At 39.0% G+C, this 14,572-nt stretch overlaps 1 protein-coding gene across 6 annotated transcripts in view; it reads left to right on the forward strand.

Moving 5' to 3' along the window:
• The window catches only part of SEMA4D (semaphorin 4D), a 96,566-nt gene that overhangs the window by 54,628 nt on the left and 27,366 nt on the right, over positions 1-14,572 (forward strand). For 5 of the 6 annotated variants that reach the window (XM_055790232.1, XM_055790233.1, XM_055790229.1 and 2 more), the window contains exons 3-7: positions 6,351-6,750; positions 8,466-8,611; positions 9,828-9,890; positions 12,307-12,405; positions 13,620-13,713. In XM_055790232.1, coding sequence (XP_055646207.1) covers positions 6,654-6,750; positions 8,466-8,611; positions 9,828-9,890; positions 12,307-12,405; positions 13,620-13,713 — 499 coding nt within the window. In that variant the 5' untranslated portion in view covers positions 6,351-6,653. The remainder of the gene's footprint in view (positions 1-6,350; positions 6,751-8,465; positions 8,612-9,827; positions 9,891-12,306; positions 12,406-13,619; positions 13,714-14,572) is intronic. The other variant, XM_055790230.1, reaches the window with a different exon arrangement.

Here is a 14,572-nt window from a genome sequence, read left to right on the forward strand (position 1 = left end):
ACATATTGTATGTTTACCTGTGCTTTAGTTACCACTGAAAGGTCCTGTTTTACACAGTTTATGTATGTAAGAGGGTGCTGGGCTTGCTTTCAGAGGCATTTTGGATCTTTCAAAGTGTTGCTGGACACCTAGGATAGTTTTTTTTTTTTTTCTTTTAAAAGCATGCATGCCTGTAGTTTAGACATGCAGATACTGAGTGCCATTAGTTGCCAGTAGGAATCTTCAGATAACTTTGACTCAGTCCTATAAGACCAAGAAGAAAAGAGGAAGAAGCTGAGCAGTATTTTTTTATTGTGAGACTATATTTACGTGGTAGGGGAAGATGAACTTGGAATTTCAGGGATGATTTCTTGATCCTTGGAACAGTTTTCACTGCAGTGTTGACACTGTCACAACCCAGGTAATATATCTGGGAGAACCCCATGAGGCAGAAAAGGGTGTTAAAATATATCTATCCCCCAGGCAGCTCTTGTTCTGGATTTGGCATAGCTCAGCATCCAGGTTAGCAGGAGATGCTGGCACTGCAGCTGTGGTTGGGTCCCACTGATCATCTATGTAGTTGCATTAACAATTTTGTTTCTGTGCAGCCAGGCTGGGGACCCATGACAATGCCTACAACCTCTGATGGCACAGAGGTCGACTTGTTCAAGGATGGAGTTAGCTTTCTTTTTCTTAAAGAAAGGCAACACAAGCAGAAGCAAACCTGTTTGTTCTTTCCTGTTGCTCTTTGGAATTGAAGGCTAACATGATATTTCTAACAATCCACCCATAATAACCTGATAAATAGGAATTTTAACTCCTATTTGTAATCTTGTAATTTTTGCACTTTTTTTTTGTTTTTTTTTTTTTGGCATCATAACACATTGTCTTGTAATCTTTGCCTCCCCCGTCTCCAAAGGATCTCTCGAAGAGTTCCACTGAGTATAAATATTCTGTGCTTTAAGCTCAAGCATAAGTTTCCCAAGTGTACTCCTACTTGATGGCGTGTTTATCATGTAGAATCTGGGAAATACTAAATTTGTCTTCACTGAAGGTTTCAGCCTGAAACTGGGAATCTGAATTTCCTTAGAATTTTTATCCTCTTATAAGCACTACTGCACCTCTTCCAGCAAGCTTTGTGGTGGAGGTAGAGACCACATCAGATTATCTTAAAAAGCTTCATCTAATTTGTAAGCACCTAGCAACTACAAAGTATTCTGGTTGCAGTTTGAAAAGTAAATAGCCCAATGCTCTACATGTATGTTAGCCATAGAGGGCTACTGGCCTGCTAGTTTGAGGTTTTAACTTAACTCAGCAGAAGATGAGTCCTTATATATTGTATAACAAGGAAAAGGTTGTAAAAATCATGTTTTTCATGAGACAGTGTAAAAATGACACTGTGCTTGAGGTTTTGAAAGGGTGAGAACTAAAGCAAAGGATATATCCAGCCTGTCCTTACTGGTTTAAAATAAACTATGTAAATAAAACTCAGCTGTCAAAGGTAAACTGTACACTTCTTACTGTGTAATTTTGATTACTTAAAATGCAAGTGTTGCTAACTTTTTCTTCTGTTAGTGTAAACAAAACTCTGGGGCAAATTGAAAAAATCAGGTTTAAGCAAAATCTCACAGTGGGAGTTCTGTGGTTTGTTTTTTCATGTATGAAGTCTTAAAGTCTTTATCAAATAGGCATCAGTAAACATTGAATCAGGTCTGTATTGTGTTAAGCTTTCAAAAGCCTTTGAAAAAAGTTATTTTTGGGTGAACTTGCAATTTGTGCCCTCTGACAGATGAATCCTTTAAAGACAACCGCCTCCCTCTTCCTGCTGGAGGAAGCAATTAGCTCAGGTTTGCCTGTCCGTATTGAGCTTCATATTCCTCATCATAGTAACTTAAAAGTTTTACAAATGAAACAAACACTGAAATAATTATTTTTTTTTTTTTTTTAGAAAATATAAAAATAGCAGGGTAGGCTCCCTGGGAAATGGGCTGTGATTTTTTTGCTCTTGGGTGGTGGGAAGGCAGAATGCCTTGCGGTCAGTTGCAGCTTGCTGTGAGGCCCTGTGCTGTGCCTGGACTGCGAGTGGTGTGAAAGTGATTTCCTGGAAGGTCTTGCTTCTTGCCCAAAGAAGGGCACTCTCTTGTCTGGTGGCCTCACTGGGATGGGCTCACATCAGCTGTGGTTGTGTAGTTAGTTGTACAGTGCTTGTGTTGGGAAGGAGGTGGTGGGGGCAGCACGGATGGAAGCATAAGCACAGAGTAGGTGGGGGATTGCAAGAAAAGATAACCCTGTGGAGGAGAATAAAATGCAATACAAATGGAGGAAAACAAAGTGAACACTTGATGTGCCTGGAGTGTCATGAAAGGAGTGACACGTTTAGGCCGTGACAGCCAGTGCCTGTTTGGCTTTCTCCAGGGAGAGGCTGGGTACTCTGTGATGGTAACGGTCATTTCTCGGGTATTGCAAGGGTCCTAGCTATAACTACGTAAGACTGCTGCGAGTGTATCAGAAAGTTCTCATACAGTTTTAACCTTCATAGAGAAGATAAAGATAGATCCATTTAGCAATTTGTGTAATACTGAGCGGAATTCAGAAGTTGCACAATGCAGCTAAGTATTTATTATTAGAAGAAAAGATTTCAAAATTAGGATTGCAAAATGGGACATTTCCTAACTTCGAAATTCCACAATTTAGATAGCTTGTGCATCTTGTATGTGCACTACTTCCACACTTGAGTCCAGCTTTACTATGCTGACTGGGGAAGTAGACACTGACCTCTGGGTTTCTGTTGCTGTGTTTAACTGCTTACCAAGATATTAATTTGGTACTGATAAGGATTGCAGAACTGAAACTGTGAAAGATGCAGTTCCATGTTCACAAATACGTCTTCATGCTTACTTTGCCTCTGTGTCCTGGAGGATAGAAAAGATGGCAGTCTTCTTCCCATTGTTGGTTTTTCAGCGTCTCCTATTGCAGGGGTAATGTTTTGCATTTTTCTAGAAGGTGGGCTGAAGCAGTGTTTCTTGATGCCCACTGACAGAGGCAATGTAAGAACCAGATGCTTTTTGATCTTGGCAACAGTCAGGTTGCCATTGCAACTCTCTGCTTTCATAGTTTGTGCTAGTATTCCCTATTAGAACTTGGGCGGCCTGAAATTTTTATTTCTAACAGTTCTGATTTTCAGTCCTTTAAGAGAGCAGAAATATGTCTTTTTCTGTTTCTTTGCCTGTGCACTAAAATTATGCATGTCAACGGGAATGTTCACAGCTCTGAACTTCCAGCTGCGCTCTGCCAAACTGACAGGAGCTCTGTTGATTGTTTCTTCTTCTGTAGTTGCCCTGGTTTTAGTCACCATAAATACAAGTATTACGGAAGACTTATGGAAGTAGTGTATGTATTATTTTGCTCCAGTTTGTCATTATACATTGATTTAAAAAGATCAGCAGCAGAATGCCTAAATTAATTGCTAGTTTAAATTTACCTTGAAAAATTTGCAGCAGTTTTGCAGAAAACAGAACCTGGAGTTCACATTAATTAGAGTTTAATTATGTAACTAAGCATTTCAAGCTTCTTTCAGCTTTACTTCTTAAATGTTCTTGTTTTCAAGAAAATTATGGCTCAGTTTTAGGAGTAAAACCTAAAGCACTAGGAGACCTACATTTTCAGGAATGCACAGCACTCAAATTTAATCAAAGCCAGTGAACACTGATGGAACTGAGCTAATTTGGAAATTAGGCCATTGTCTGGGCCTTCCCCCCACTCCCCTCCTTTCTTCTACCCCTTGTGTTACATAAAAACAGGTTCATATTAGATTATGGATGACTTCCCAGTGGATGTCAGTGAAGGAGGTATTCCAGAAAATTTTCAGCACAGGAAAGGGAGGGTGGAAGAGTAATTAAATTGAAGGCTAAATTAAAGGACAAAGTCCTGAGTGCATTATCATCTCTATTTAAAGTAATAGGAATGAGAACAAAATGGATCTTGCATGATTTGGCACTTAATGTTCACTGTAGTCTAATGTTCACTCCCTTTTTTTAATGTGCAGAATTTGACCTTAGATTGACAAATAATGTCCCACAAGGAAAACTTATTAATGTGGAAAGGGGCCTGTTTTGTGAACCTACACAGTGGGAATGAAATGATGTCTGCTTAGCGTGGCCAGAGCAATTCTCTGGCCACACAGTAAAGGAGGCACTAGCTAACCCAACCAGACCTTTTGCCTTCTTCAAAAGTTAATGTAATTTGTTTCAGATTTTGTTTTCATTGTGCATTTTCTGAGGTAGGTGAGCTAGGCTAGGAGTGTAACCGTGGTTGGAGGGAGACTCCCAATTTTCCCTTGAGTGCATAGATTTGCTAATCCTATTTTGAAGTCTAGATAATTTACAGGGCTTCAGAAGTCTTGTCTGTAGACATCTCTACTGTATTATATTGTACACAAATGATTGCTTATCATTGGGACTGTTCTGAATAATGATGTTCTGGCTGTCTTTTTAAAAAAAAAATCTACACAATTATGTGGAGTCTTTTCAGTAACAAAAGATTGCATAAAAAAAAGAACTAGCAGTGTAGTAGAAATAATGGCTCAGAGATCTTTCTTCAAACTGCTGTTTTTTCCCCCTTATTTCTGTTAAAATTGCTAAACTGCCTTGAACTTAATCATTGAACTACTGTTCACTCTCTAAATACCTGTAAAGCTATCTGCCTCAGAATATGGTTGTGTGATACTTTGCAACTCTGACGAGTGGGCCACTTGTTAAGACTGGAGAGCAAAATGTGAATTGCTTATATATGATAATAAACAGGAAGGGGTACAAGACAGACAAACAAGCCCAGTAAGCTTAACTGAAAATATGATGCCTTAAAAAGCAAAGTTATTTGTATGGCTCAATTACAAGCAGATGAATCTGATCCAAAGTACTTACTACAACTGAAACAAAAAAACCCCAAACAAACAAAAAAAAAATTTAAAAATTACAGTTTCAACTTCAGCACGTTGTGGGTTTGTGTGGTTTTTTTGTAGTAGACAAAAGACTTGTAGGAATAAAAGATGTTTTGATTTTTTTTTTTAACCTTGCCTGTGATCCTTTAGTTAAGGAGGTGTAAAAGTTTCTAATGTATTTGTCAGTCTTCCACTCAGCCACACTAGTTCTGTGTAGCAGATGGCTGCCTTTCTCAGAGTTGCCCTGTCTTTGCCTGCTTAAACTCAGGGCCTCGTCCTCCCAAAGAGGCTATCAGTAGCACACTTGTCCTTAGGCGTTCTTGCTGCAGCTTCACCTTAGTTTTTCTCTTCTCTGCAAGTGCTGCCCCTTTCCTCTTGAATACTACTAAGGATTTTGTAGCTCTCCCTTGCCATCATGCTGGATGACCTCTAGATATTGCAGTTATCTTGGATTGTGGCATGTCTCTTGGTAGTGTCACACTATTGTCTCAGGCCATGGCATGATGTAAACCTAGCACCTTCTGTGCCCTGCTGCAAAGGACAGTGTGCTTTTCTCACCATCCCACACCCCCTGAGTGTAAAGCCCTTAATATGTATCCATATGCAGTAATCTAGTCATTGATGAATGCATTCCGTTCTCCTAGCAAAGACTTAAACAAGTCTCGATGTAGGAGTGGATGTAAAAAGATGGGACCAGTGGAGACTTGTGGAACATGGTGTAGAAAGCAGTGGATGGTTTTGTTGATTGCCGAGGACAAGCCTTCCTGGTGCTTTCTGGGCCTGAGAGTAATGGGTGGCTCAGAGACAGTGACTTTCATGTGACTGTCTAGCAGTTCTAGTATTTAAGAATTTTATTCCTTTTCTTTTTGTATGTACTGCATTAGCTCTTTGTTTCTGTAGCTTTATTTCTTTCTACCCCCACTCACCTTGAATGCATTAGTAGTATGAGAAGACTTTGCTAAAAATGACACTTTTTGTTCGTAAGATTCCAAAGATGGGAGGAGGTGTGGCAGGTTTGTGTAACTGATGCTTACGGTTAATGCTGCACTTGTTATGTCCCTTGCTCTCTGAACTGAGTCATGATGTTTGTTATCTTTGTTTATCATTTATCATGGAAGTGGAATTTTATTTGACCCAAAAAATAAGAAAATACATAACTAAAATCTAGTGCATTAAACATAAGTGACAGTTCAAAATATTTATACTTGGCAGCCTAGATTAAAAATATTGCTTTCATTTATTGCCTATTTGCCATGTAATGTGTATCTTATTTTTAAGAATCGTATTTTTACTAGTTAATGTACCCTTTATCCAAATTAAGCTATTCAGACATCTGTAGAAGTATTGCAAGATGAGTGCATACAATGTGCTATTTTTGGCAGTACTCAGTTTGCTTTCTTTTCTACTTCTTGCTCCCCCCCTCTCTCCACAGCATCATTTATTTCTGCAACGGAACAGAAGAATGCGCTCAGCTGCGCTTCTCAGCAGCTCTGCAGCCTGTGGACAGTGTGGGCAGTTTTCTGTACGCAGCATCCTGGAAAATGTGCGTTCCCTTGAAGAAGTGATCTGCTAAAAAGCACGTACTTGTACAGTTGTTGTAGCCTGCCTTGTTGCGCTGCTTTTATGGTCTGAAATGCCTGGTCTTTAATACTGCCTGGGATTTGCATTTCTTCTCCTGAAGAAACACTCCCTGCCACAGTTATTCAAGGAGCCCTGAAGAGCAAGGACACTGAAGATGATGGCTCTCTGTGCTTTGTATGCAGTTTGGGGTCTGGTAGTGGAAGTGGCCGTAGCATTTGGCCCAGTACCGAGGATCACTTGGGAGCACAGAGGTAAGCAGAGAAACTTTAGTGTAATACTGCATGTTAACGCAACCTCAGGGTTTCTGTGGGATCTGAAACTCATGGAGGCTTTGTGTTCTTCAAGCCTGCATGCTGCAAGTTTGATCAGGTGTTGCTGGCTTTGCTTAGCTTATGAAGTGCTTAGGACAGGGATATTTTGTGTTTGGGTCCTCCTTTACCAGTGGTTAGTTACTAAAATTGCTTAATCAGGTGTGCTTAACAAAACTAAACCAAACAAGTATTTGGGCAGTATGAAGAAGCAGCCTTAAATAAGGATATTAAATACTGAGTAGTCATACTGTAGGAAAAGACAGATGGAGATTAAGCGGTAAAATGATTTATGAGGTACTGTAGCAAGTGTTTTTCCTGTTTATTGGTATAGCAATTAGTGAGATGCTGAAGTAACTTTTCAGAAAGAATGGTCTAGACATGGTTTGGTAGTTCCTGCTTAGACTCCTTGATTCTCTTCTATAATAGTTAAAATTTTATAAGTTGTTGTTTAATGGCATTATGGTAATACACTTTTGATCCACATCCAAATTACTCAAAATAAATGGGATTTATTTTCATTCCTGCTATTTCTTCCTGTCTCTATCTGCTAAAGATTGTTGCATTTAAATATGGGAATCCTGCTTTGATTAGGAGGGGGAATGTAGTTCAGCAGAGGAAAGAACAGAGAGGGTTGTATGAACGAGTTTATCCATTTGGGGAAAACTTTTCTGCCCAGTAAAAGATCTTAAAATGACATGTTTGAGAATCTAGTTTAATGTTTCTGGAGTACTATAGTTGAAAATGTGCTATTTTTAATGTTAGAATTGGGAGCAATAGTGCATTGTTTTCTGCCTGTATCTTAAAAAAAAAAAAAAACAACAAACACCCAACTAATCTTGTGGTAGTCTCTTGCACAAAATACGGTCTCCCAAGCTTTCAGTCATTTTTCCATTATGGTTGTACATGCAGAAAAAATACTTTTGTACATCAGTCATTTTGTGTCATCTTTCTCCAAGCCATCCTATTCCAGTCTGCATGCTTCCTCATTCCACTGCCTTTTCCCTTGTGTCTCCCTCTTACTCTCATCTTTTTCCTTTTCGTCTTGATTTTCCCTCATGTTACTTGTTTTTATCATGTAAATTTCATCTCTGGTCTCCACTTAAAAATCAGCTTATTGACCCTCTGTAAATGGTTTCTTTTTAGCTTCTTTGTCATCTTTCTGCTGTGATAATATGCTGAAGTGTTGTCTTTTTAAGATACAGGGTTTTGGTGAGATTTTTTGGGGTGGTTGCAAGGGATGTGGTGTTTGATGTGACTTTCTCTACAGTAGGTGGGTATGTGGAAGGGAAAAGGTGAGGAAGGACCTGACAGTGGATGTGGGAAGCGGAAGGTTAGAAAAAAATAGAATTAACAGGCAGGAAAAAAATGAAGGAAGATGTTAGTTATAGGGATCACTACAAGAGGAAGTGTTAAGGCATTTGAAATTGAACGAGAAATCAGGGACCAGTGATTTTGCTATTCATTATGGAAGCAGCTGTTTCTGCTGAACCAGATTCTGAGGGATCTCTTCTCTATTACATGGGTTGTCCCACCTAACCTTTGTTGTTGTCAAGATACCCAACGGCTGTTAAACAGCTTAGAAAAATGACCCGTAAACTTGACCCTAAGTAATCATGTTTTCTTCTTGAGGTACTATTTTTCTTTCATTTCAACAGAGGTTCAGCTAATACATTTTCATGAATCGGAAGTGTCAAACTATTCAACCCTGCTGTTAAGTGAAGACAAAGATGTTCTATATGTAGGAGCCAGAGAAGTGATTTTTGCATTAAACGCAGTGAATATTGCTGAAAAGCAGCACGAGGTATGCATTTCAATACACTATCCTCTATGTAAAAATCATACTCTAAATTTGACTTCATTTCCTGGTATTAGCACTGCATTTTAGGTGGTAGGTACCTAAAAGAGAAAATACTCAGTGGACTATGCCTGAAAGATGGTTATTTCTGGAAGATGCTATAGTGTAAAACATGCCATCAGATGAGAAGAAGAAAAGAGAAGTTAGATATAAGTAAGTGGTTGGAGGTCTCCTTAGGTATTTTCCTGGGAACAGGACCATGGACTGGAGAGACTTTGGGTATCATCTGTAATGGTGTTTCTTACAAATATTTATTATAGAGTGGGCCATGTCCTATTGATCTGAATCAGAAGGTAATCTAATCCAAAAACCAGAAGCAAAATTGGAGCTTGCTCAGGAGTGGCAGGCTGCAGATGTACTTCATGTGAAATAAAGGCCCTGTCCTTTCAGTTTCAGCTTCTGTTTTGTGTCTCTAGGCGTGTCTGGACAGCAGGCAGTGGTTGCAGACAGGTCTGATCCAGTTTGCTTAAGAGAGATACTCTGGATGTGCTTGACACTGGCCTCTCAGAGTAGAATAGCCCACGCAGAAGTCTGCTAACGCTATATTGCTTCAGTCCTTCTCAGGCTCCTGCTTCTCATCCCATCAGCAGCACAGGCAGACGCTTCAGAGACATGGCATGAAGTCTCACCTGGGATGTTTTGGAAGATGCTTATGTCATTTTTAGTCTGAACAAAATACTTCTGAGTGGTGGTGGGCAATTTCACCAGCATATAAAATTTGTTCTATGAGTGCATGTAACTGTCAATATTGGACTTCTCCGTATAGTATAAATTGATCCAATAAGTTTTCTTTGATTTCCCCCTCCTCAAAATGTTTTTCATTCAGCTGTGAAGGAAATGGAGAAGTACTTAAAACCGTTACAGTTGTACTTATCTTATGCATATGGTAATAGAACTTCATTAGGAATTTGATGGGAAACCCTCATGATGAACCCAAAGCACAATAGCAGTGGTTTAGTCCTGCTTAAGGCACATGGATTCGGAAGTGTCACCTCCTCAGAAAAGAATGGCTTTGAACCTTTGGAAACTACTTGCAAAATGGCCTTGCATTTGCTGCAGATAATCTTAGGATTGCCTTTTTTGTGTGTTATTGCAAGATTTTCAGACCTTGCATTGAATTAAAGTCCTTTGAATGGGCCTTTTTGTTTATATTTTCGCTTAGTTACACTGGAAGGTCACAGAAGATAAAAGGACTAAATGTGCAGTCAAGGGCAAATCAGAACAGGTATGTACTTTTATTGAACTTTGAGAAGGATGTTATATATCTCACTTAAGAGGAATGATATTAAAAGAAGAAAGGCTTCAACTGTTTGAAATTTAAAATTTTCAAATAACCACCTAAATTCTTTAATTAACTTGAGCTTTAGGAACTGCAGCATGCTTAGTTTAGTCTTTTTTATATTATTTTTAAATTCTTATGTTAATTATTTCTTGCTGGTGAATATTATTTGAATGTTTGAAAATCCGAACACATCCTGATGTGTGCTTAATGTTACAAGTTTTTCCATTAAAATGATAAACCAGTATTACTTTCATTGAGGTAATTAATAGCAACTGTTGTGTTTTGTTATTGCAGTAATTCCTTCCCAGCATTTGATTTTGCAAAATGACTGATAATTTTGTTTGCTTTGTTTTAGGTCATGGGATTTATTTATTAGGCCAGTGCTGTTCCACCAGTGTATTTTTCACTAACTACATATATCCTTATTGTGGTACTCAGCGGGTGCGACCCTTGCTGGTGTGACTGTTCGGACAGCTCCCTGCCACCTGAGTGGCCTGGTTTCCTGCCAGCTCAGCAGTGCAGGCAGCTCAGCCCTTGGGATCCCTTGGTATTTCTGGGGGCCACAGACCTCTTGTGACTGCCAGCAGCCAGGCTGGCTTGCTCATTTTGCCTTTCTGTGGAGATGGTTTGCTTGAGGTGGTTGGCTGTATGTGGATGCTGCTTTTCCTCCTGTGTAATGCCACATCGTGATCGAGTAAAGTGAGAGTTCGCAGGGCAAGGCTGATGGTCAGGCTTTTAGCACAGGTCTGGAAAAGTCTGCAAGCCTTGCAAATACTAAAAGCAGTCCTAGTCTACACTTGCTGGGATTTCGCGTCAGCACCTGTGATCTTGCAGTCTCTTTGCATCACACTTACAAAATCCCAGGTGCTGCATCCAGGGCTGATAGCCATCTTGCATTCATGGGGCTTCTGGGGTCAGAGTGGGCACTCTGTTGGCTTGGCTTACTGCCTTTTCTTTGACTGGCAATATCAATGTGTTATCCTAACACAAGGTGTGACGAGTAGTTAAGGGACATTTCCTCCTTGTCTGCCTCTTCAGGGTGCACACAGTGTTCTTTCTGTTCTCCAGGTTCAGTTGGGGTTACAAGTAATAATACTCAGATACAGCCATGATGAATATGAGAGATGTGATTTTTCTCACTTGTGTACAGTTGAGCATATCTCCACCAGTCCACGGCAGAGATTACTGGTGTTAGAGCAGATGTTAGGTGCTTTGCCAGACCTCCAGACTTCTTTTTCTTTGTTTTTCCTGTCCCCTGTTTAGCAAGTCACACCTACTGCCAGCCATGTTTTTTCCTCTCTGTTCTCATAACCTTTTTCTAGTCACATTTATGTTATAGCCATGGTGTTTTGCATAGTGCAACAGTTTCAAGGTATATGTCTATATATATTATTCAAAGGTCAAGGTATTAAGCCACTACTACTATTTCTTATAGCTAAATGGGCAGTCCTTTCCCCCACCCATCACCACTATGCTGTTTAATGGCAGCAAAAAGCACTTACACAGCCGTTCAAGGACCTTATCTGGCAGAAAACTGGTTTTGCTCTTTTTTCCACCCAGTTTTGTCATACCGAACCCACCATACAGTCACAGAAATACCTGGTTTGGCTCATAAGAAGGAAGAGTGAGAACAGTGCTTATACTTTAGTTTATGGAACCATCTGGTTCCATACCAGATAGCAGTGGTGGTATCTGGCTGTGCACCAGCAAGTATTAAGGGGTGGTGTTTATACTGTTATTTTTTCCTTTCTCCCTAAGTGGATGTTTAGAGTTGTTTTTCTTCGTTATTATTACGAAACTTTATGGTATCCTTTATTAAAGACTTTGCTCAAACTCCTTGTTCTATTTTAGAGCCAAAGAAATTACGAAGCTTCCTTGGATGAAAGAGGACTTGATATCAAGAGCTAAAAAAAAGGACAGATAAAAGTGATAAAGCTTTGTAGCTAATTTAATGGCATTAGAGATTTCTCTCTCAAGAAATAACTTGACTATCAGTGTTTCATCTAGGCTTACAAGGGTTGACAAAGTCTAAAACTTACTCCATGTTTAACTGGTTGTTCCCATGGCTTGTGCTTCCATGGAACAACTTGAGATGCACCATACTGAGCATATGTGGCTCAGCACTTGGTCGTGCTACCCTGATGGGTATACTGAGGCAGCTGTGTGCTACTGGCTGTAGGAAACCAGATGCTGCAGGACTAGAGCTTCTGGAGATTAAGATGGATGGTGTCCCAGTGGTGCTTGTATCATCCAGCCTTGGTGGTGTGGTGTGGCATAGGTAGCAGCAAACAGAGGAGCTGACAGCACAACTTTATTGTTACCAAGCTGTGGCTTATCTTTTTTTTATCTTCTGTTACAGACAGAGTGTCGTAATTATGTGCGCGTCTTGCAACAGCTGAATGATACTTTTCTCTATGTGTGTGGAACGAATGCATTTCAGCCAACATGTGATTACCTGGTAAGAATGTACATATGTTTGGACCCAACAATGGTAACTTTAAAAGCAGCTCATTTAAACAATGAGTTAATTTCCATCCCCAAAGACTGTTGCAATTTCAGTGCAGGTTGTAACATTTGAAGCATTTATTACACCATCCCACAGTAATGATAGAGTATGGGAATAAACTACTGTTCCTTTTTCAAAGCACTTACTGAATTATTGATTCATCTTGTTTAACTGTGGATTTACTTTTTCTTAGCTTTTATAATTCTTTGTGTATTGTGTGTTAGCATAAAAACGATTTCTAAAACTGAAATGACATTCTTGGTGACTTCCTTCCATTACCAAATCTACCTGAAATGTCTCGCATTCCTGTCTTTGCTCCTGGCTATGCCACAGCTGCATAGTGTTGAGTGCTTCAGAGTGAAGTCTTGGTGCAAAATCAAAACTCTCTTCTTTTGCTGTAGACTCTTGTATCATTCTCCTTACTGCAGCTCTTTAACAGTTCTGAAATTGAGAAATCTTGTAATTATTTGGGGTTTTTTTCTTTCTCACCTGCAAGTCTGCTGCCATCACCTCTGGAGCATTGCCAGAAGTTGTTGCCCTTAGCCTCCAATGTCTTTGTTATACAGTATAACTGATCACTTCCCCAATACTATGGCTACAGTTCTCAGTTGTCTTTCTGATAATCATTCTCTCAGTTTTTCAGGGATTTATAAAATAGCAACCAAAGGACTCTGTTGCTTTTTAAAATTTAGTTGTATATGCTCCATCTCACAAAGTTAACATAATCTTAAAAATTGCTAAATCCACTTCAGAAAGCCTTCTTGATTTCTAAAACTCTCAGATTTTGTGCAGGCTAATTCAGTAATTGCCATCTCTTTCCATGTATCAATTAATTTCTCTGCTTTTCCTGTTCTCTGGCTTTTTTTTTTGGGTGTTCTTTCTTCAGGTCTATCTGGATTTCACTTCTTGTCTTCTGTTCTGTTCTGCTCCTGCCCTCACAAATCATAGGATCACTCACATGTCCTTTCTGTCTGCTGGACCTGATAAGATTTTCTGAAAGTTCATATGCCTTTTATAATCTTAGAAAAAATGCCTTTGATGCTGGAATGTGATGATATAGTCCATGATTTAGTGTTAATTTTTTGGTTACCTTTGCATGAGTCAAGTGGCTGAAAGAAAAGTGCTAACAGTTGTTTTTTTGTGGTTTTCAACTTGATTTTTTGCAGAATTTAATTTCATTTGAACTTGGAGGTAAAAATGAAGATGGTAAGGGCAGATGTCCATTTGATCCTGCTCAAAGCTACACATCTGTTATGGTTGGTAAGTTCAGACTTTGCATATATCTCATTATTATGTATAAAAATGTTTGATTTTTTCCACTGTCATTCTCCAGTCTCTTGATATAAAAATGGTAGATGGTATCCATATTTTTTATATCTGTACTGTGTATTTAGAGTGACAATGTTAAGTATTTTAATATCTACCTTAGTGTGTTTCTTAAAAGAACTTACAACTCTAGGTTGTTTTGGGAGCAACTTTTAAAATAATAAATTTTAAACTGTATGTTCGGGTGTTTAACGTATTTAGACCAAGTAGTCCAAATGTACTTCAGCTGCCTTTGTACTATAAATGGCTGTCACTTCAGTAAATTTAACAAGCAGAATTTTTTCGCTGTCTGAAGACATATCCATGAAACAAAATAGGGAAATGACATACACATGCAGTGTATTACTGCATGGTTAGACACCAATGAATCTTGATTTGGTGAAAACAGAGGTCATGGCTGGACCCTGGTGTCAAAAGATCATAAAAGAGAAGTTCAAAGTAACATGAAACAGGAATGAGAAAGAAAAGAACACACTCCTTGCATTGTTGCCCAAATTATTAAAGTTGAGTTTTAATAATAGTGGTATAGAGAGTAAAGTAATTCAAAAACTTCTGTGTTATATCTTAAATAAATTTGCATGTCTGTACATAAACTGTAGGTTTACAAGCTAAGTGTAAAAGTACCACAAAAACAATGCTGACTTGCCAGTTGCTTGTGTGAAAGCAATACTAAACCCAAGTGTAGAAGTGTTAGTCTTGAGAATGGTCAGCAGAAATGTAAACACAGAAGACATGTCTGGGGCAATCTAGAGGAAATCCTTGTTTATCTTTTCTTGTGGGAAGTTTAAGCTTA

The sequence above is a fragment of the Falco peregrinus genome, chromosome Z (genome assembly GCF_023634155.1).
Source record: "Falco peregrinus isolate bFalPer1 chromosome Z, bFalPer1.pri, whole genome shotgun sequence".
NCBI classification, from domain to species: Eukaryota; Metazoa; Chordata; class Aves; order Falconiformes; family Falconidae; genus Falco; species Falco peregrinus.